We start from the raw sequence: 22,187 nt of genomic DNA, 5'->3' as shown, positions 1-22,187 counted from the left end.
TCAACAGATGAAAGCAATCAGCAGAATTTCAAGTGAAAACCCAGGCCAATTAAGCATAGTTTGGTTTAATTATGTCCACACAGTTCGACATAAACAATCTCACAGAAAGAGGGAGAGAGAGAAGAGAGAGGGATCGCGGCAGCACAAAACTAGGAGTGTGACAAAGAATTAAACACAATTTGACTCTGATTATGAGATTGTACAAAATCCATGTTGAGAAATATGGGTGGATGAATACATATTGTATTTCTACAGCCTACATGTTTCTTTTTTCCATCTTTTCCTACTAATTTGTATTTTCCTTCTTTCACTGTTGATATCCAAAACACATCATCCACTGTGAACGCAACCTTGCATGCACTTTATGTAAAATGATGCTTTGCTAAAAGAGCCCAAACCACAATATGACACTTAAGTTGAAGTTGCTTTTAAAATGATTCATTTCCACCACAAATGTATGAATTCCATCGTGGTTACAATGAACCGATTTAGGTGAACTGAAAGGACTGCTTACCTTTTTGCCCTGTCTTTTTCATCTTCATCCATTAAATCGTCCACGCAGCTGCTGGTGCTTGAAAGAGGATACAAGTAGGGCATGTTTAAATTTTGGGGTGAAAGTAGGCCACTTTCACAGGAGAAATGTCAGAGCAAGTGTTAAATGGGATAAAGTCATTTAGTCTTTTTCTCTGGTGACATGTCAAAACATTAAAAAAGGCCGGTGAGCATCTTGGGTTTCAGGATATGTGAGAAAAAAGGTCATTCAGTGGCTAGCACCAATCAGACCGAGCTCATGAGAAACACACTATCCACTACTAATGCCCTGCTTCTGTTATCGTAACCTGGTAACCCAGTACCTAATACCAATACCTAACAGGTCACTGTGGCATGTAAACGACCTACTCCATATTTCTATTTTGGGTTTATACTGGCGGCGCGCGCTCACAGGATCACATGGTTTGATGTTGTTAATGGTGGCAATTTTAACATTTTACTCATCAAAAGCATCAGTTGACCTCAAATTTGTGACGTTTTACACACATTACTGCTGCTAGATATGTACTATCTGAGATCACAAGAGTGTGAGCAATGTTTTTTTTAATACAGCACTAAAACAGGTTCACCTAAGGCAATAGAGATAAACGGTCATAAAGCATTGTGTTGTATGTAAACAGCCCCACCCAATTAAGACTTTAACCTGTCCAGTGGCGAGTGCAGGGTTCAGGTTTAGTCAGATTCAAATGAAATGTGTGTCTCTGTGACTGTGACAGTCATCTGCATTCATGCAAGGAGAGAGACTACAGAAATACTCTTGTGAGCTGATGGTTAATAATTCATGGCGGATGGTTCATAAAATAAGACTGAAACATAGTTGTGACCATGGAAAACTTCTACGTTAACAGTTGGTACTGTGAACACATCTACATTATTGCATCGGCTAGATATGACCAGTTCATTACTATGATCATATAGACATGATAATTTGTTATCAAGTCAAGCACTCCAAGTGAGCTATCAGGGAGCACACAACAAGCAGGGAATGCAACACTTATTCAGTACAGTGCGTCATAGAAAACAAAATTAAACGAGTATAAGTGTAACAGTTTAAACAGTATACAGTATAGCGACAATTGAAGACTATAGAAAACTTTCTGAATGCAAAAGTCAAAAACTGAGTCAGCTGAATCGCATTTACCCACACATTTGCCTCCTGTCAGGTTATTCGATGGTCCATGCTAAATGTCCATTCTTATCCAAATTTCTCTTTAACATTAACTTTACTATAGTTTAAACACCCACAAACATCTGTTTAGATGTGCTGTCTAACATTTTTTTTTTTTACCATCTTGTATTTTCACAGAAATAATAAAACTCTATGTCTGTGTAGCACAATGAACCTTTGTTCAGATGAACGGTTTGTGTGAATATTCTTTATATAGAGAGTATAGAGAGATGATGCTCAATTTACGGATTAAAAACCACTGAAATATTTCACAGCGGTAGAGGAAGACAGGAAGAGAATACACTACGGTATTTTTAGGATTACTGCATAGAGTATATGGTATCAGCAAAGAGAAACAGGTGGCACTATTCAAAATGATATAAGGCCAATTAAAGAGGAGAGAAATGTGTTCTTTTTAATATGTGTATTCCTATAGCCAATCGGTTTAAATACAGTTTCCCTTTACATACTATATATGCGCACCTAGCTGAGCCACCTGTGCTGCACTTGAAAATCCTCAGATGGATCCTATGTTTTTATCTGTTCCTGAGCCTATACTCTTTGTTTTTTATGTTGTGGGTTGTGTGTAACTTTATTGCAATCTAATTCAAATTACTGGTGTTCTAATTGTGTTCTAATTGAACCTGGTGTTCATAATTATGATGACGGGGTTGCGTTAGCTCCACTGTCATTTAACCATGGCAGAAGTAAATTAGACCCTGGCAGGCTGCCATAGCGTTAACATTGTATGGGAAACCCTGCAATTGATGCAATATCTTCATTATGAATAAATAAATCAAATGAAGACCCCAGAATGACGTCAACTTGATTGGATACTCACTCCCATTCCCTGTGTGTGGATGGACAGGGGCCACCGAAGTCCGAAAGGTTGTCCATACTCACTCCCTCTCCCAACCAGGCCCTTTCTGAAGTCGTGTAAGTCCCATTCGCGCTGACCTTGTCTGAACACTCTTTTAGAAAAACCTATCGCAGTCCAGACGCCCACCACCTCCTCAATTTCACCAAAGATACTCCAAATCCTGTGAAAACAAAACAAAACTGATTAGAGAATCCTTAAAGTGAGGCTATTTGTTGAGGATAAAAACAGTATTAACTCAAAATAAAGTGTCAGTCTTAAACATTTTACTTCAAGTCATTATCTATGACTGAGGTAAGGAGATGGTGATGAAGCCTGTGACCCACTGAGGAAATCAGTATCACCAACAGGACGTTTATGGTCACAATCCTGTTAAAACTCTCGAGCCATACACAGTTAGTGACGTGTGTCCCATCGCGGAAGAAGGTGGACGGGGCTAACATCTATCTGACAATGTTGCACAGGCAAGATTGGTAAGAGAGGTTCAAAAACACACCTGCAATTACAGCTTATCCCCACAGGTGCTGCCAAAGAGAAACAAAGAAAGATCTTCGATATTACCACTGTCGGTAAATGTTACCATAACACAACACCCAAGACGAATGCCCAAAATCCTCCAATTATCTGTAAAATATACATGCAGCCAATGCAGTGCAACACTGAACTCTCTCTTTCAAAGAGAGGCCTTATATACTGTACCTTCAAGAGCAAACCATGTATGTTAAAGTAGTAGTTAATATTTCTACAGCAAAAACAATATGAACAAACAGTTATTATGTTCCCACACATAAAGATTATATACAGGCTACTTGGGAGGGTTAAAAGACTTTTTGAGAACAGTGCAAGTCTCTCCTTTGTTTTCTATCCGTACAATCAGACTACCCCCGACTATAAAGTTTTGAAATCATCCACTTCCTGTTTTAACATTGTGGACCTTCAACCTGCTGTTGACATGGAGTGGAGCACACATTTAGACAACAGCAATATCGCCAAAGAAAGGGATCTGACTGCATAAATCTATCTGAATGTGCAGCTTTTTCTTTAGCATGTAATCAATAACAGTCTGTGCACAAGGAAAAATGAAATAACCCGAAAGAATAGCTTGCCAGGGTTTGCCTGCTAAAACCATGTGTACAATTGATCTACAATTTGAACATAACTTAGCCCCAGGCCTCAGGACACACAGTGTCATAGAGCAGTGCACAACAACATTAGCCTCACAAACTGCACACAGCTAGAACAACAACTCCATTTTGCCGACTTAATGGAATAAAATAATAGAATTTGAGGTGCTAGTATATTGTGGGCAACATTCAATGTACTGTCTACAGGACACAGGTTGCAACTGTCGCAATGGGGACATAGAAGCATCAATAATGCAATGTAAAGTGAATTCACCATCTTCACCTGCATACAGTTCTTCATGACTAAAGAAGTATTTTTGCACGGGAGGAGCTCTCCTGACCTAGAAAACTGCTTGAAGCAGACACCTCTTTTGATAAGTAAGCACAAAAAAAAAAAAAAAGCAGAACAGCCACCTTCTTCACATCCTTTGTATACAGCAAGCATAAACAACATGGAGCAGACACCTCTATTAAAGACCAAACTAAGAATTCACAAAGCCGAGCCATTGTCAACTGCAATTAATCACCATACACTCTGTAATTCAATGACAGACACCAATAACGTGACTGTCTATACCCATCTCTGCAAAACATAACAAAACCACCGGGTTTTATTTATTTTTCCCCTATGGCTAACAAACTACATGGCCAAATTCAACTGGAACACTGACATTAACAAACAAAAATTATTTTATTCCAAGCTACCATCACTTTCAAGTAGGAAACAACACACATGATTTCTTCTGACTTGAAATAAAAATAGTCTATGGTTTTGTGGTCTGGAAATAATTTACACAGACACACAATTATATTTAAGTCATAATTCTAGTTAGTAGGTCATCTTAATTCAGGCAGTCATTAGTGTTTTCCTTATTCATCGTATACAGAGTAGCCTCTGGCAAAACCACCTGTGCTTTTTCCATAATTTTTTTAAATAAATGAGCCCCAATGTCGGAGGAAGAATCCTTCCATGGAAATACAAGAGTGATGCAGCCTGAATAATTAACTACTCAAAAGTTCATTAGACTCTGACAAAAAATTCATTTGGAAGTCTGCATCTTAAAATTGCCATAAAATCAGTGCGAGCTGATTAGTCTTAAACTCTCTTTCGATCAAAAATCCAATGAACTGGAATAATACATTATAGGCAGGGCCGCCCCTGGCCAAACTGGGGCCCTAAGCAGAAATGTCTTTTGGGGCCCCCCCACCAGACACGCGCACACACACGCGCACACACACACACGTGTAAAGAAATGACGAGCACAAAATGCCATTTAGGTTTACAACCTTCATTTGGGGTAACAAAACAAAGAATTTTCAACTATGTACATGTATTTACAAGCATTTACAAGTTAACCCGTCTGCATTTTTTTGAAGCAAAGTCATCAATGAGGTCATCGTATGACAGCTGCTGTGCCAGTTCAGAGTTTATGCTTATCACAGACTCTTTATGGTACTCACGGTTGCCAGATTGGGCGGTTTTTCCACAAAATTGGGCTACTTGGTTTATGTCCGGCGGGGGAGTGTGACAGGTTTCCATAGGTGGCAACTTCGTGGTTTGGGCTGTTTTTATTGGATTGGGAGGACCAGCGGAGCGCTCGCGCTGGTCTCTCCGCCGCCGGAGCGCTGCGCGTCCTTTGCGCATTTTTAGAAAATGCGTCATCTTGTGCGACATGGGGCCCCCCATGGATCGCGGGGCCCCACGCGCTGCGCGTGTTCTGCGTATAGGGCGGGGCGGCTCTGATTATAGGGAATAAAGGTAGTTCATTATCGGAATAATTTTATATACTGGGTTTTGAAACTCTGTCTTTACACCCACAGCATATACAAATAAACAACTGAATGTTGCACCACGTCTAAATTACTTAAGCCTCAAACCACTTGAGCACCCACACTGTGTGAAATTTAATTATGTGCATTTCTCTGTGCTGCAACATGTGAAATGAAGATGAAACCTGTCTGATAATGTCAATGGATCATTCTCAGTCTATACATATTTTATCCTAAATAATTAGAAGTACAAAGAATAAAGGATGCGTTTCCTCACTTGATAACAGAATAAACATATTTATTACAGTTTAGCACAGACTTCTTTCATCGGTCTTGTTTTTCAGACAATCACACTCTCATTTCTAATAGTATGATGTGATTTAGAACCCTTACACGGACATTTTGAAGAATCTCACTAATTACATCAGTCAATATGAAAAAAGTGACCACGGCCAAGCCAGAAGCATTTCACTTATGTGCTCAGCTCATGCTAATTTATGGAAAAATCTAAATGCTACATTTTGCTTCAAAATCAGGGCCTGCTTTTTACTATTTTGTTATGTTCAAATGTTCTCATTCTTTCTATTCGGCGGTGGCAGAACTGCTTTCTGATTCAGGGTCCATGTTTGTGTTTTATTGTGTTTTATTCATGTAACTGCTCCAGCTTCTAGCCCAAAAGAGTCCAGGAAAATGCTGCTGCCTACTAGACCACTGGCAAACACCAAGAAGAGAGAACACTTTACTCCACTTCTTAGCTCAGTAGTAGAAGCCTGGCTTTTAGCTATTATACTACCCACTGTTAGATTATGAACTTACGTATTCCCTATCTTTTTAACTTTTTCACTGTTTTAATAATTTTCCTAACCAAATCGAATGAAACAATCAAAATATGGAGGTGTTCCTGAAAGGGTTTTACTGTTTAGCAGCAGGTGACTACGACAGGGTTATCCCCTCAGACACCTTTGTTAAAATGCACAACTTCAAACAAAAATTGTTTTCCGTTTCTATAGCTAATTTCCCTATTTATGACAACTGTACAAGAGGTGAATGTTCACATGCCTCACCCATTTAATTTACAGTATATCAAGGCTTAAAGGTATTCATAATTAAGGCTGTTGTAACTTTGAGTGACAGGTGGGTGTTGTCACACGTCACTAGCTGTCTTGTGCAGAGGTCACACGCCTACCTCAGCTCCACTCACACTCCACCTCTTTTAAATATTTTTTAATAAGCTGAGAGTTAGGAGTGATCAGGCACAACCAAGATGGGGACGACCGGTGCCACCACTCTGAGCTTCAAAACTGCTTTTTGGGAAATTGAGGAATGATGGGTTGAATGGATATAAAGCTAATTTGCTGCTAAAATATTACTACAACCATTTTAATGTGTGGTTGTGTACACCTATACATATACCTGACTTAAACTCACTGGGTCCATTTTAAGCTGAATTACTAAAACATTTCGCACTTTAATTTGTATATAAACATAAATTTCTTACTTCTCAAAGTTAAGTCTTTGCTGTCCAGTCACATCTGTGATTCATTGTTCACCTTCAGCTTTAACTTAATCCCATGACCAATGACCGACCCATTCAATGCAAACAGATTTCCATTAAAGTCTTAATTAATATAAACAAAGCAGTATCTCCTCCTTTTCCACCCCCTGGCCACATAAACATAAACAGACCCATGAGAAAAGAAAGCAGCAAGGAACCAGAGCAAGACCATCGCAAATGCTGAGCAACCCAAGACAGAAATTCTGAACTCCTACAGAAAATTCAAGCTATTATTTAATGGGGCCATTACAATTTTAATGTTTCCCAAATGCATGAGAAACGTTCGCCGGGAAAAACATTTGTTGCCGCTGAGGGAAACGCTAACACTTAATCAGAAACATAATTTCTGCATTTACTGCAGTACTGTCTGCACCCACTGACAAACTACTGTTTAGACCAATAACGCTTTTAGAGTGAGAAACTGACGCCAAGAAAATATGTCCCTGAAATGGTGACTCAGTGACAAAATCTGAAACTTTCCACAGCAGGCAATGTTGACAAAACAAGGCAAGCCATGTCTATGAGCAACATAAATGTGTTAATACTTTCAATTTAATCTACTGTGGTAATGGCGTCTGCAATTTTGGGCGAGTCAAGAATCACTTTGTGCAGCTTTAACTGTTTCTCCACTCTGCAAAGCTGCGTAATATGAAACCTCATTCTCTTAATGTATTGAGGTTAAACCACACCTTGCAAGGTTAACAGCTAAAAAACATCAGAGTCTCGTTACACTTGTGCCTTAGGGTATTTAAAGCCTTTAACTAGAAACCTGAACTCGGGACACACGTTAGGTACAAAGAAGTTCAAGTTCATGACCAACACCGTACGTAAACATGCCGTAAAAGGGACTGGGGCTGTAAGAATAACACAAAATTATTTTCTTATTGCTAGTAAAATTCCTAAACAGAAACTCAACACATGACTTGCTGCTCAATTTCACACCCTGCCTTATAGCAAGGGATGAAATATAATATGTGTTTGCACCTTGTGTTTCATTCCTGAACACTCAGCAAATTTGAATAGTTGCTAAACATGCAATCAGAACATCAGTGCATAGTCAACAAAAATAACAAAAGTGTGCTTGTGTCATACAGCTTGGGCACTACTAAATATAGTGCAATAAATGACAACTGAAAAGCCCTTGTTTCCTTTTTACTGTGGCTTTGTTAACGTTCAGCTGGATATTAGCGCTGGTCTGGTTGATGAAAACATTACACTTACTGTATAGGCTGCCGCTACACTCTGTCTGGTAGCTGGCCATCTTATAATTGCAAATGTAAAAGAAAATATAAGCTACTACAATGCTGTCATGTGACCTGTCACTCACACCTGTCACTGATGGATCACGCGACTCATGCGAACAGGTTATTTCTGTAACTGTAGTAACGGCTGGTAGAGGTGCATAAGCACAGATGTGAAATGCCGATAGTAGCCGTCAAAGATAAAATACCTGTGTGACATCAGTGATTGAGGCGTAGCAAGCCTTTCTGGAGCCAGACCAAAAGGACTGAAGATTCATAGATTTTCTGTCATGTGATTTAAGATTTAAGATACACACCATATAGTATATGGCACCCAGATAGTGTAGGTGTACATCTGATGCACAGAGTAGTACCAAGCTCAAGGTCTTCAGAAATCGTATATGCGCAAGAGTAACACCAAGACTTTTCACATTATATTTCTTGGAACTGTTTTAACAAAGACAGTGTTTACAAAGTAATTTGGAGCAGTGCAGTTCATCTTTAATCTGTGAACCCAAACACCATAAAACCTTCTTCCTTGATTTATATCAAACTGGTCCAGAACTGTGTAATTTCCTTGCCTCTAATTTATTCCAGCACTCACAAATTAGACTCGAGACTCAACAGACCCATTTTATAAATATTTTAAAATGTTAAAGTTACTTATTGCTCATACAAGAGTTGGGAAATGGATACCTCAACAACCACAACATTTTACTGAGCCTGCTATCCCCTTAATATGTGTGGGCATATTATTAGAAGACAGGCAGGGTTACAAATCAAGGAAAGGACTATGAGGAGGCATATTGATTTGCCTGGCTTTTCATTTGCTGTCTCTCCTATAGATGCTTTCTCTTTCTTTTTGTGTAGAAAACATGTCATAATATATAATTCACCACCTGCTGTTTTTCTGATGTTGAAAGCAGTAAAGGTGACTCATACCGCTAGAAACCTTTATAAGAAAATGATGCTCAGTGTTCAAAACGACACTCTAAAGAGGGAAGGTTGTAAATAATGGCCTTACTAATAGTTAATAAGTTATTTAGCAATACAATGCTGAGAAGTAATGACACAAAAGTACTAACTAAATCAGGTGCTGCACTAAATATGAGCACAACACTGGTCCTCAGACAGTAAAACAAGTGTTAATCATCACCATAATACTGTTGCAATACCAGTTAACACACAAGAAACTGAAGGATCTAAGAGACTGCCAGGAAAAGAAAAGGTGATCTGCATTCTGAAAACCAACAACGCTAAAAGACTAGCTCTGCTGCTCTTGTAGTGAATGACGGCTTTAAGATACCTGCTAATCCTAATGCAGAGTCTGGTGTGCTGTCTGCTTGTCTGAAAGTTGACATTGCCTGAACACCTCCACCTGCATCTGGTTTTGAGCCGACAGCTCAAGCTGTTAGGTAAACACAAACTGGGCCTGGACAAGCTTAGTTTCAGTCAATCTGGTAATGTTTGCTTTAACGCGTCTGGTTGCTTTAGCCTAACTCAAGTCCATCGTTACCGATTTATTTATTTGAGTATACACAGACAATCGCTGCATTATTGCACATATATATGTACAAGTGTGATGGGATCAAACACAAAAATTGGAATTCAGAATCTTTATGAGCTGTAGTAACTTTTCATTACTCATTACATTTTGTTTGTGATTTCTGGTTTGGATAAAGCTCCGTGTGTTTGATAAGGAAACCGGAAACACTTCTATTGGTTACACACCTACAAATGAAAAACAGTGGAGAGGGCAGTGAGTACACTCAACGACCCCATAACTTTGCAGTATGTACAGCGTAAACAAGTAGTAGTGTCACACTTCATGCCCACTCTAAATGAGAAGCCCCTGTATCCCATGTCAACAAGAAAACTGTGGGTTAGTGAGAGATATGTGAACTCCAGTGGACTTAAAGCTGCCAGGTTGGGTAACATCAGCCTGACCTAAGCTCGCTGAGAAATTATTTAAGCACTTCTTTTCCTGTGATATTTAACATTTTTCTATGTGGCGTCAGTGACAAAAATCCATTCAGTGTTTTGCCATGAATGTCATGAGCAGTGGTACAACGGGGTAAAAATAGGTTATTTCAACCTTGTAACCAGGGCACTTGATGACTCTGAGCTGAAAACATGTAAGCAGCATTCAAGAGCGCCGAGTACATGTAACGTTGGCTGATATAGATATAAATAAAAACTCAGCATACACAGTCTGGTCTCGAGATAGGGAGAGAGAAAAAAAAACATTTTTAGGTGTATTCATGCGGTCGGCCATCTCTGCTTTTAATTTGCGGTGAACTTTGATGATATAAACAGTGTTAACAGCGGCACGGTTCACATTTTGCGCTCGGCCGTCAAGAGTGACGCGAAACTGAAAGCTTAAGTTAAATCTCACGTACCTTTTAAACGGGTCTCCGGCAGAAGCAAAGGTCCACAGTTAACTTTAGCAGTCATTTTTAAACGGCATAGCAGTCAAGTAGCAGCGTCTGACTGAGCAGGCGAGAGTACCGAAAGCGTTAAATTGCATAACAACGCCTTAAGTTAATAACGTGGTGTTATTAATTCGCCGGTGAGCCGTCTGCTGCTTTGACAGTCCTAATTTATCAGCGACAAAACAACCACATTTCTCGCTCGTGTTTTCTCTCTCTCTTTTTTTTTTTCTTCTAGCTATTTTCCAGGCTCTGTTCTCCACATCCTCCGCTGGCAGTGGCTTGTAAACAGGACCGAGTGGCTGAGAGCAGAGAAAGTAGGTCAGCTGGTAGCTCAATACTCGGCTAACGACGGCAGCAGCATAAGCAGTCGGCTGTGCAGAGCAACCGAAAGAAACCCTGCAGTGACCGGGAGGAGGGGGCAGATTGTAATCTTTAACACGTGCTTAAAGCATAATAACACCAAGTGAAATGTCACACAATCATGGTAAAGAGAGAATTATCTATTTGTCTAAGCTGGGTTTGCAACAGTTCACTCTGGACGTGAAATTGTGAATGGTACAGTCTGAGGTGTAGTACCTCTTGGCCACGGCAACCTGGCTAGCCTTTAATCTATGAGGCTATAAGGTTCACGTTTATCTACAGACATCACGGTCATGTTGCCGTGAATGAAACGGTCTGACATGATGAAAAACGACCAAAGCTCGTTCTTACAGGTGCTGCTCGTGTATTACAGCAAATGGCATGTAGAGGAGGAGGGTTAAACAGAGCCTCCTCCCTGCCAGCAAGACGGAGCAGATTAGCCTGTCTGACCCTGTTTTGTAAGTTTATAAACCATTTATTTAAATCTGTGTTAAAAAAAAAAAAAAACAACAACACTAGGCTGTACAAAGAGATGACATGTCTATCCATAAGTAAAGCAACAAGCAGAAGGCTTTTGTTTTTCCCCTTAAGTACTTCCCAATGCACTTCCTATCTTTTTTTTTTTTTTTTTACAACTTCCTGGTTTGCCTTATAACTCACATCAAGTCCCAAATGTGGGTCAGCAGTCTGCATGACTAATTTCAAAGGCTCATAATGGGCAGGCTCCAAATATTTTTGCTTCTGTTAAATGATCACTCGAATGGCTACAGAAGTGCGGGCGTGTTGAGAGCGTTAACTGAAAGGGAGAATTTAAAGGAATCTGTTTACTTTTCTGAGATAAGACAGAGGAGAAACTTTAGACTTTAAAACAAACCTATCAGTATTTGATTGTCATATATCAGTGCATCAGTCAGTCGCCGGTTAATCTAATTGTGCGGCCCACACAGAGTCTATTAGTGCGTCAACAACTGTAAGCAAATCCTGAATTTGATCAACACAGCTTATGTTTTCAGTGGCTGAGGCCATGATCCCACTGTCAGTGATTAGAGCCCTCATTTAGCAGAGATAAATGGTTTTCAGTAATTAAATGGTAAATAATCATTTTTATTCTGATGATCAACTTGAATGGGATGCTGCTTTTAAAACCAACGCACAAAATCATACAGAAACAACATTCCAATTGCGTAAGTATATGGCAGGTTACTTTCTAAATGTGCCATGTCACTGTCACAGTTTAACTATGTTCAAAGTCTATTGTAGGCCTTTTTCAAAGTAAAGGTGTATTCTTACACCATGGGGTAGGTAGATCGGGTTGTCTACAAGCCGGAGGGTAAGCAATGCGATTACCAGAACATGCCACGTACCGAAGTGTCCTTGAGCAAGACACTGAAATCCCAGTTCCTCCCAGTGCATGGCACTGGTCTGTGAGTGAATAGGTAGATGTGTCACTGTGACTGTAAAGTGCTTTCAGTTCAAATTTATGTATATAGCGTCAATAACAATACGATACTTATTCTATTATAGTATTTTTAGAAAACAACTCTGTGATTTGGACTGGTTAGCTATTTCATATGTTTTAGTTTTTGAATTCAACCATTTTACAGTGAAACAATACCAAGACCATCTCTGCCAATCATTGCTATGAGGCTGCACTTGTGCTGCCTTCAAACGAAATTGTGTTTCTCATGTTCATGGGAAAAGTCCACATTAACAGCCCCCTTTTGTGGTATTCATAACCTCGTAAGTGGACATTTTCCAGTAAGCTATGAGTGGATGACTCTAAGGTGGATGGTCAGTGAATTTATTCCAATTCAGTTGTATAGTATTTTCTTTGTAATTCTATCATATTTCTGTGTGACAAATTGGTGTTCATTCATTCATTCCCTGTATCAAGTTAGCTGGTTGTTAGCTTGCAAAACTCAGTGGTTTCTGGACGGAAACAGTTTCCCAGAAGCTGTGTTCTCGGGGCTTGAAGTTACCACTGAACACAAAGCATTCTGAGTTAATGACATCCCATGTCGTAACCACAAGGCAGAAGTGGACACATCAACACTCTAAACGCTGATAACTGCAGGGTAGCATGCGCACAATGACAATAGCAACATCTTGTTATTAAGCAGGTATAATATTGATAATTTTACCCTACCACAGTTTATGGTAGATATTAGGCTATATGCTAATACATATTAATGTTTTTAACTTCTATATTTGACAATTTTTATTTCTTATCAACTCACAACATCCTTTCCTTCTAATTCAGGAAGTATGTGTTGCATTCTTGCATTTCTGTAATGGTAGATGGTCTCGTGATAAAGATCACTTGTCTTGTGAGTGAAGAGGACAGAGCACATGAGAATCAACTGCTTTGACAGATTAGTCTAAGATATGAGAAAGACTTTAGCACGTGTTCCCAATTAGACAAATGGAGCCTCTAACAACAGAGAGTGAGAGTGTTGGCCTGTGGGTACCAGTATTCTGAGTATTTTCAGCGAATCTTATTTAAAACGCATTTATTCTGTATCCTTTCAAGTGAGTGCAATAATAACAAATCTCAGGCTAAAGATGATATAACAAAATATTAAATAGGTGTGTCTATTAAAATCTAAGATGGACAGACGACACAGACATCTTTGTCTTGTGTTTTATAGTGCAGTTTTGGCTCCCTAAATGTGCTTAATAGCTTTTCCCAACACTCATTTCACAACATTTTATCATTTAGATAGCTAAACTAACAAAAGAAAAAATGTTTTAACTCAAGGTCAGCACCGACCAAATGTCTGACCCTGCTTCTGCCAGTACTCATTATTCAATGTTCTATGATTTACATTTCTCTCCAGATTTCCATGAACTTGAGACACAACCACTGCGGCCATAATGGATTTGCAGACAACTTGTCTCAATGACCATCTCAATGTGATGAGTCACATTTTCCCCATAGCTGATTCAGACTGCAGCTGTTGTAGTAGTCCCCATTTTGATGACTGACATGGCTTATGAGGTTTGCCAGAGTGTTGCCATTTTCACCAGCTTGTAAGACATCACACAGAAGTCGCAGACTCACAGCCACACACAGGTTAATGAATGCATCTTTGTGCTCGACTGACTCTTCGGCATGGCACCATTTGTACCAAGGTTATAGGACTTGAGTGTCTTGAAGAATCTACTGCACACAGCCAGTCTGTGATACCTGACTGATTTAGTCCTTCACTTAATGTATATGAGCGTCATGGCTGATCAATTATTTTCTCTGCTATACACTAAGTAACAGTAGATTCTTAATCAGGCCAGAGTGTATGAACAAAACAACAGTAAATGACATCAGAGAATAAAATCTTCCACAGCTCTGCATTGGTTGAAAGCCTCAAGCTTGTTACAGTTCAGCCAGGCCAAACACAGCGAGGACACAAGCTACCACTGAGTCCCCCCACTGCACTGGCCACATTCAGTTCACCTTCATTCCACACTGGACCTGTCTGTGAGGAGCTCCCACAGTGTGCTCCCACTGGTTGTTGTTGTTGTTATTGACACTGTTTAAATAAAATAAAACTGAAATGTTCTTGTTCCTATCATGTCTGATAAACTTGCAACTAAATGAGATTGAGGTAAAACTAAACACTCTTAGTTGGTAACTATAGCAACTTACTGATAATGTTGAAAGGCAGTTGACTGGGTCAAAGCACCTACAGCGCAGGCAGCCAAGTATGTGTTAATTGTGTGTATTTTTTTCCCAGTAAGAAGAAACTGTGCTGAAAAAACATCAAACGGCATCAATTATGCTATCTGTCAGTATAAATGAACAGTGATACCCTGAAAAAAAAAAAAAAACCTGAACTGAGTGAAACTGATATTTCATTGCAGATCATGTGCAGTTACTGTTGCTTAAATTAAAATACATGCTTTTGATTTCTAACAATTTCTTGAGACTTTGGTCATGTCATTATTTCACAATTATAGTGCATTCACATACAATTTGATGACCATAAGCCCCAGAAAATAAATTCCACCACAGAGAGGCGCCATTATAGCTGCCCTGGTTGAGTGGCCACTCCATGACCCACAGCTTTAGCCCTCTCTGTAGTGGGGCAGATTCATTCCCTCCCTAACCCCATCACTTCCTGTCTCTCTCCACTACCACCTATCAAAATAAAGGCATAAAAGCCCCAAATATATAACTTTAAATGCCACTGCAGAAACCAAACCAATAAACTCTCATATAAATGCATAAACATATATAGGGGGGATGGCTGCTGCCATCAAGGAGTGTCATTGCTATGGAGTGGGGGTGTCTGGTCTGGTCTAGGTGGGTGGCACATGTCTAAGTAACATCCACATGAATGCCAGGTCCAAAAGTTCCCCAGCAGAACACTGTATTGTCACAAGATGGTCAATGTTTTTTACTTCTCCTGTCAGTGGTTTAATAATGTGGCTGATCGGTGTATAAAATTATAATAAACAATCACAGCTTTGATCATCGACTATGAAGAGTTCTGAAGATATCAGACTTTGAAAACCCAAACACCAACATAAAATGACTTCAGTCTTTAGTCTTTAAAGCAGCATTACACCCACACTTACAAGGCCTTTGATAGAGATGGGTGTGGTAAGTCCTGCTTCATAGAAACAAAAAAAAGATGATAAATCGGTCATGGAGGAGTGCAGTCCTTAAGTGAAATAAGACGGCCTTACAGTTATACCAAACAGAGGCATGGCATCTCCATGGTGGAGGCTGAATGTCTAAAAACTCTGACCTTCGGTTCCCAGACATCATGCAACATGATGTCAATAAACTGCACAAAGCACACTCATATTTACCAATCTGTCTAGTCAGAGATTGCTTTACACTAAAGGATACTGAACAGATGACAAAGACAAAAGATCTGAAGCTAGCAAATCCATTTTTTTTCTTAACAAAGTGCTACATTTTAGGAGTTCTGACACTCACACCTGAAAATATTACAGTACAAAGACTCCCAAATATGGTACTTCAAGGACACTTCAAGAACAGAAAAATACATTTGTCTGGGCCAGTGGAGTAAATTTAATGACTGTTATTTAGCACTGTGGTTGACTGCAGCTACAATTATGGTTTGATGAGACTGAATAAGACTACCATGCTTAGCACCGTGGCTCTAAAGATGGCAGTGTTGGTTAGTTGGTTGGTTAGCCTGTCTTTGGTCCACACTTGGGCATGGTTTCTCAGATCCCATTACTTTGACGAGGCTCTGACTTTTCCTCGGTGCCATGGGCTTTGAGGGAATGCTCAATAAATTAAACAAATTCAGGTCTATGTCAGACTAAATGGTTACACTTACTTATCAGTTCACAGTAAAATGTGCTCATTTTGAAATGTGTCAATTCAATTCGATTCAATTTTATTTATATAGTGTCAATAACAATATAAATTGTCTCAAGGCGCTTTACAAACCCAGCCTGAAACCCCCAGAGCAAGCCTGAAGGTGACGGTGGCAAGAAAAAAATGAAAAAACTCCCTTTTAACAAGAAGAAACCTTGAGCAGAACCCAGCTCATATGGAGGGACCCATCTGCCTAAGGCTGGCCGGGTAGAGACAGAAAAGAGAGAAGAGAACAGCAGGAGAAACAAGATAAATTTGTACATACATCTGACTAAAGCATACATGTAGAATCTGAATCTGATGATGATACAAATACAAGATATCGCTGATGATGTTACATGGCAGGATGTCGATAGCAGCTTCCATACATACTATGGTATATAAGCAAAGATAATGAAGTAAACAACGCCAGAGTGATGATATGAAATCATTCTGAACTAAATTGTTGCTCTGCCAGCAGCCAACAAGTGAGAGACATCTAAGATTCATAAAGATCTCCCACATTTTACTGCATTATTCACCATCTGCCTACATAGAGATTAGTTCCGCTCTTTTATGTAGGTCATGCTATTGGATAATGAGGTGACATTTAGTGCTCATAGGCGGCCATCACTACATAATAAATGCCCATTGTTGTGTTCTTTACATCCTGCACCTTCATCCAGGCTGCTCGCATTTGCATGGGTGAAAAACTGGGTATTTGTATAATCACTCAGACATTAAACCCACATTGCCTCTTGCTACATCTGTGGTGCTGGTATTGATGACGTCACCGTGGCCCTCTGCTGAAGCACTGACTGTCATTAATTAGACTGTGGCACTGCTGTTCACTCTGTGTTCCCATGGTAACAATGTGTGGTGTCTACTTTCCCCCAACCAAGGCAGCTATGTCCATCAAGCTGTTGGTTTCCATTTTCTTCAGGTCCAGAGATTTTTCATACATAACTCAGAACCTCATTTGTCAGTCTGGTGAATATTAATAAAGCGGCAGAAAAACCTTTCTCCCTGTGTGCTTTATCAAAACTGTTTTAACACTTTCTCAATAAATGTGTTCAAATAAGGGAAACAAAATGATTTCGTATTTAGTTTGTTCTTGGGATTTTCTCAACATCACTAAATAAGCACATAAGGAAAATGTCAAGTTCCATAGTTCACAGCTCTCAAAGCCTCATTTTAGATTACTATATTATATATAACTGACATTACTTAACGCTTCAGACTCCTGAGGTTTGTCTTTCTACCAGAGAGACAAGTGTGACAATGGATATTCTTCCTGAAACATCCAAAAGAACTTTAGAAGAGGAAATGGTTTCTCATTTCTACATAACCATTCTTCAGAACACTGAAGTCACACAATGTTCAGGTCAAGGACATTCTGCACCATGAAATTCAGTATAGATAGAGCACTACTGCCTAAACCTCCAGACCTTATCCAACAGAAGAGGAATGAAATTGGGAAAGAAAATCACAGAGGGGACTATTTGGGACATTCTCGCCCTAAACAGTATTTTCTTCCATTCAGCGCCCAATGGAAAAAGGCAGTGAAGAAACAAATCATTATGCCATGCTTTCCCACAAGCATTGTCCGTCTCAACGGAACAGCAGCTTCGCACTAATCCTCCCCTGAGCAACAGCTGAACCCTTACACTCTCTGAGCTGTACTCACTGGACAATCCTGTCACAGCTCAGTTTAACACAACCTCGCCTGCTGTGCGTGAGAGTAACAAACACAAAACCCATGTTTCCTTGTGTTATCTGCACCTGTTAATACATCTGTTGAACAATCAGCTAATTATTAAAAAATATATATATATCAAGCAGAAATACAAATTTCAAGCTATATTTTCCCATTTTATGTTAATAAACTGCATAATAACATTTTGTAGATATTTATTATTATTATTATGTATTGGATATATAAAAGGTATATCTATATCTTTATATGTTTTAATATATTAATAATAATAACTAATAACTGATTCAGAAATACTGTGCGTTAATACCTTTCTGTATAACTGTTCATTTTGCATAGATTTATTTCACTTATTCTGTTTATTTTATGGGGATGCTTTACCCAAAAGTGCCTTGTAATTAACCATTCACTGCACAGCACAGACTCCCTGTGGGTGGTCACATCCACTGAATGAGAAAGCAGACCTATAAAGCAAACATCCTTTCACCACGTAGATCTACTCTCAAATTTCCTCATAATTATATTCTTTCAACAATTCCAAATGAATCACCAAATTGTCACTGGCCTGTTATTGTCTTCTGCTGCGACTGCTGCTCAGGGAAAGATGCAATTACCTAAGGCAGTGTGTGAGCAAATATGTGGGTCACAATTCTAGGGCATGGGTGGAAAGGGCAAGGGGGCTCTTTCTTTTCATGACTCTCTCAAGCTCAGATCACAGGTTGCATCTTTGAGTAAATTCCGGGCTGTGGGAGAGTACTGATTCTTTTACAACTGATTCTTTGGAGATGATAACCAGAATAACATAGTCGTTATGAATTAATCAATGAGCGTTTGTAAAACCACCACCACCAGCCACTCTGTTCTGAACTCAAGTAGCCGTTTGCGAGGAGACCATGGAAAAAATGACCTTATGTCTCCATTCCTATCTATTGCCGTTTCATTTTCCGCATTATGAAACTCTGTCTTCCTTATTTCCCGAAGCTTCCCCCCTGTAAGCAGACGTTAGACTTTCCCTCAACAAAAGAAAGCGGCATGTAATTAAAAGACCTGGTGTCTTTGAGGATACAGGTAAACAAATATTGCACTGGAATACTGAACTGAACTAAAGCCAAACCTTCATTCTGTCTGATTTTTACACACAGAAACCACATGTTAACTGTAGACATTTTATTCCTAGAATGAAAGAGAACTTTCCTGGAATGATTGAAGGCTACATATTAATGGAAATTTAACTTAGCTATAGATTAGGTTAGATTTAGTTAACCTGGAGAGCTTTCATATGCTCACAATAGATCCCTGACTAATAAAGTAGTTTAATAACATCCACATTTTACAAAGTACATGACAGGATCATGAATAGTCCAGAAAAAGAATAATCACACTGAGTAGTTTTCACATTTTTACGCTTGACGCCCGATAAATTACAGTATAATAGAGCTAATGTAGATTCTTAAAAACGCCAGGATTTCTATGTGAGATCATTACTCAGCTCAAACTTAAAGAGAAGCACTTGGGCATATGTAATGATTGCAGAGCTCTTCACTGTGATAATAATTCATGATTCACTCAGCCAAAGTGTCCCTGAGCAAACTATAAATCACTTCCAGCTCTGTGAAAAAAGACGCTGTCCTTTGAACACAAAATGTGTTCTTATTAGATGAATTTCAAATCATCAAAATATTCAAAAAGACACTAAATATAAATCAAAGAAATGCCCATGGAGTGGAAGGAAAATGTGTATCCCTGACCATCCAGGTTACAGTGAGTAGCTGTGAGAGAAAAATGTGAAAAAGGTTTGATGTTTTCTTGAATAAAAGTCAAGTATCACAGCTGTGTGTGAATTTTCCAGTCACTAGCCACGATCAAGTTTTGTCTCTTGACACTGCAGATCGCAGATGACCTACTGTACTGAAGAAAAGAGAAACCCGTCTAGGAGTGTTCCTTTCATTTCAGCATCCTACCTGACACGATCTTGTTGTGTGTCTGACCCCACAGAAAACACACAACTTTGTAATGCGTATGCAGCCAACACCCTGAGTTGAAAATGTGAATCACATCTAGGTCACTCATATGGGCAGGGCCCACTTATACTCTTCATCTCCAACACAAAAAGCAGCCCCACCCGATTCTTTAAAAGCAGCCTTCAGTCGCGAAGGAAGAGATTAAAAGCGCAACCTCCCATCCTGTGAATCAGTTACATTAAACGGACACATTTGTTCACATTAAATAGAAAGAAATCACTGCAGAACAGTGTAGAACTTAAATACTGGGCGCTGAACTAATGTAACCGGCTACTAAAAGAGCTGTATTTACAGCTGAATGATGAAAATGACTGTAAAACACACTGAGAAGATATCAGGTCAGCTGGGAACATTTTGCTTAACAGAGATTCACATGAAGTACTGCTGTGTCATTGAGAAGATCTCACACAAAATGTTCATATTCATTATGTCATTAATTTCATACCACAAATGAAAAGACAGGAAGCAAATACACACAGCGTGACTAGTCAGAGCCAGAAGGAAGCCCTCTTCTTTTTTTAAGTAAATAAATAAATTAATTTAAAGCTAAATGGCTTAATCATGCCCTGCTGGATCTGAGCCTGAAGCAACTGAGGACAATCACTGTGTGCTCTGGAGCAAGAGATCAGCGACAGCAGCAAGGCCGATGACGTCTGTAGAGGTGGTTATATAACCGGAGTCAAACATTTTGTCTGTCGTAGTTACAAGGTTAAAAAGTGTGACATGAATACCAGTCATAGTCTCAAGAGTCATGTGCAACATAGCTCCACCGGCCAAATGAAGCAAAATTTAGCAAGGCAGGCACTGGTTTAGTCCAGTATGGAGCAGAAAGGAATGTCCTTTTGTGAGGTTAACAATCAACATCTGTCTCTTGCTTCTCTTGTGACTACAAACACTCATACAGAAGTACCTAGTCTTCTTACACACTATATTAAACATTCGAAACAAGGTCAGCATTCACTCTCCAGTTAGGTTAATAGACTATAATGCAAGTAAAAATAATAATATACTTTAACTGTAACTATATTTTATACCATTTTTTATTGATTTGATTTCCACACCATTTAAAGACCAATTCATGACATAAGGCATAGAAATGCTCACATGAAAACAGCATGAAGTTCTCATTAAGAGTAGCATATTTGCTTACATAACGTAGCTTCATCCTCTTGAACTACTATAGTGTTGTCCGTCTTGCTGAGTATTACATTTTCTTTGATTTTAAGAATAGCCAATCCTTCCTCTCAGCAAGTTAAGTGGAAACTGTTGCATCCAGCAGAGGAGAATAAGCCCTGCTGCAATACGCAAGGCAAATGCTCACACCAGGCGTTTGGCATTAATCCAAATTAGCACTCAAAGGACCGTGGGAGATTGTTTCTGAAATATTGTTGTGTAAGAATCCAAATTATTGGTCCTGCAGATTAAGGAACTAAGGACAATAACAAGACATATGTACAGTGTATGGTGCGCAGGTTGAGAACAAATGGTTGACTTTAAGTTACATTTCTGCCGGTCATTGTTTAAGTCATGATCGTCATATGAATCATGTTATTGATTCATATGATGATCATGACTTAAATAATGAAACATAATGAATCATGTTATTGACTTATGAATAGTTGCAGTAATAGTTTTAGTAATGTCCTACTAAATAACCCTAGGCATTTCAGCTAATCATACTCTGCATTATAACATAGGATCTACGTTTTAAAGAGAAATCATCATGACAAGCCAGCAGCTTTTACTTAGTTTATGTAGATTATAGGTTAATTGTCATATCACTTGACCATAGGTTTGGTACGGTCTCTTAGTTGAACAGGGCCTCTAAATGTGTTTTGCCTGGGATCTTGGCACAAGGGATTATAACATCTTATCCTGTGTATTACTGAATCATTACCTGAGGACCACTTAAGAAAGTCAAGTTAATTAAATCTACCAGGTTCGGAAATCCACAACTTGCAGCACCTCTGATTAAAGCCCACATTAAAGCTTTTCAGTGTGCACGTCTCCACATCAACTGTTTGGAAGACGCTGCGTGAAT

At 39.2% G+C, this 22,187-nt stretch overlaps 1 protein-coding gene across 1 annotated transcript in view; it reads right to left on the bottom strand.

Annotated features, from left to right (window-relative positions):
• The window catches only part of npas2 (neuronal PAS domain protein 2), a 41,203-nt gene that overhangs the window by 14,374 nt on the left and 4,642 nt on the right, over positions 1-22,187 (bottom strand). Inside the window, exons 2-3 of the mRNA XM_084565149.1 lie at positions 2,562-2,760; positions 515-571 (exon numbers count right to left, since the gene is read on the bottom strand). Coding sequence (XP_084421275.1) covers positions 515-571; positions 2,562-2,617 — 113 coding nt within the window. The 5' untranslated portion in view covers positions 2,618-2,760. The remainder of the gene's footprint in view (positions 1-514; positions 572-2,561; positions 2,761-22,187) is intronic.

This window comes from Chelon labrosus, assembly GCF_963514085.1.
Source record: "Chelon labrosus genome assembly, chromosome: 17".
Taxonomy (NCBI): Eukaryota; Metazoa; Chordata; class Actinopteri; order Mugiliformes; family Mugilidae; genus Chelon; species Chelon labrosus.
This window is presented reverse-complemented; position numbering and strand designations above follow the sequence as displayed.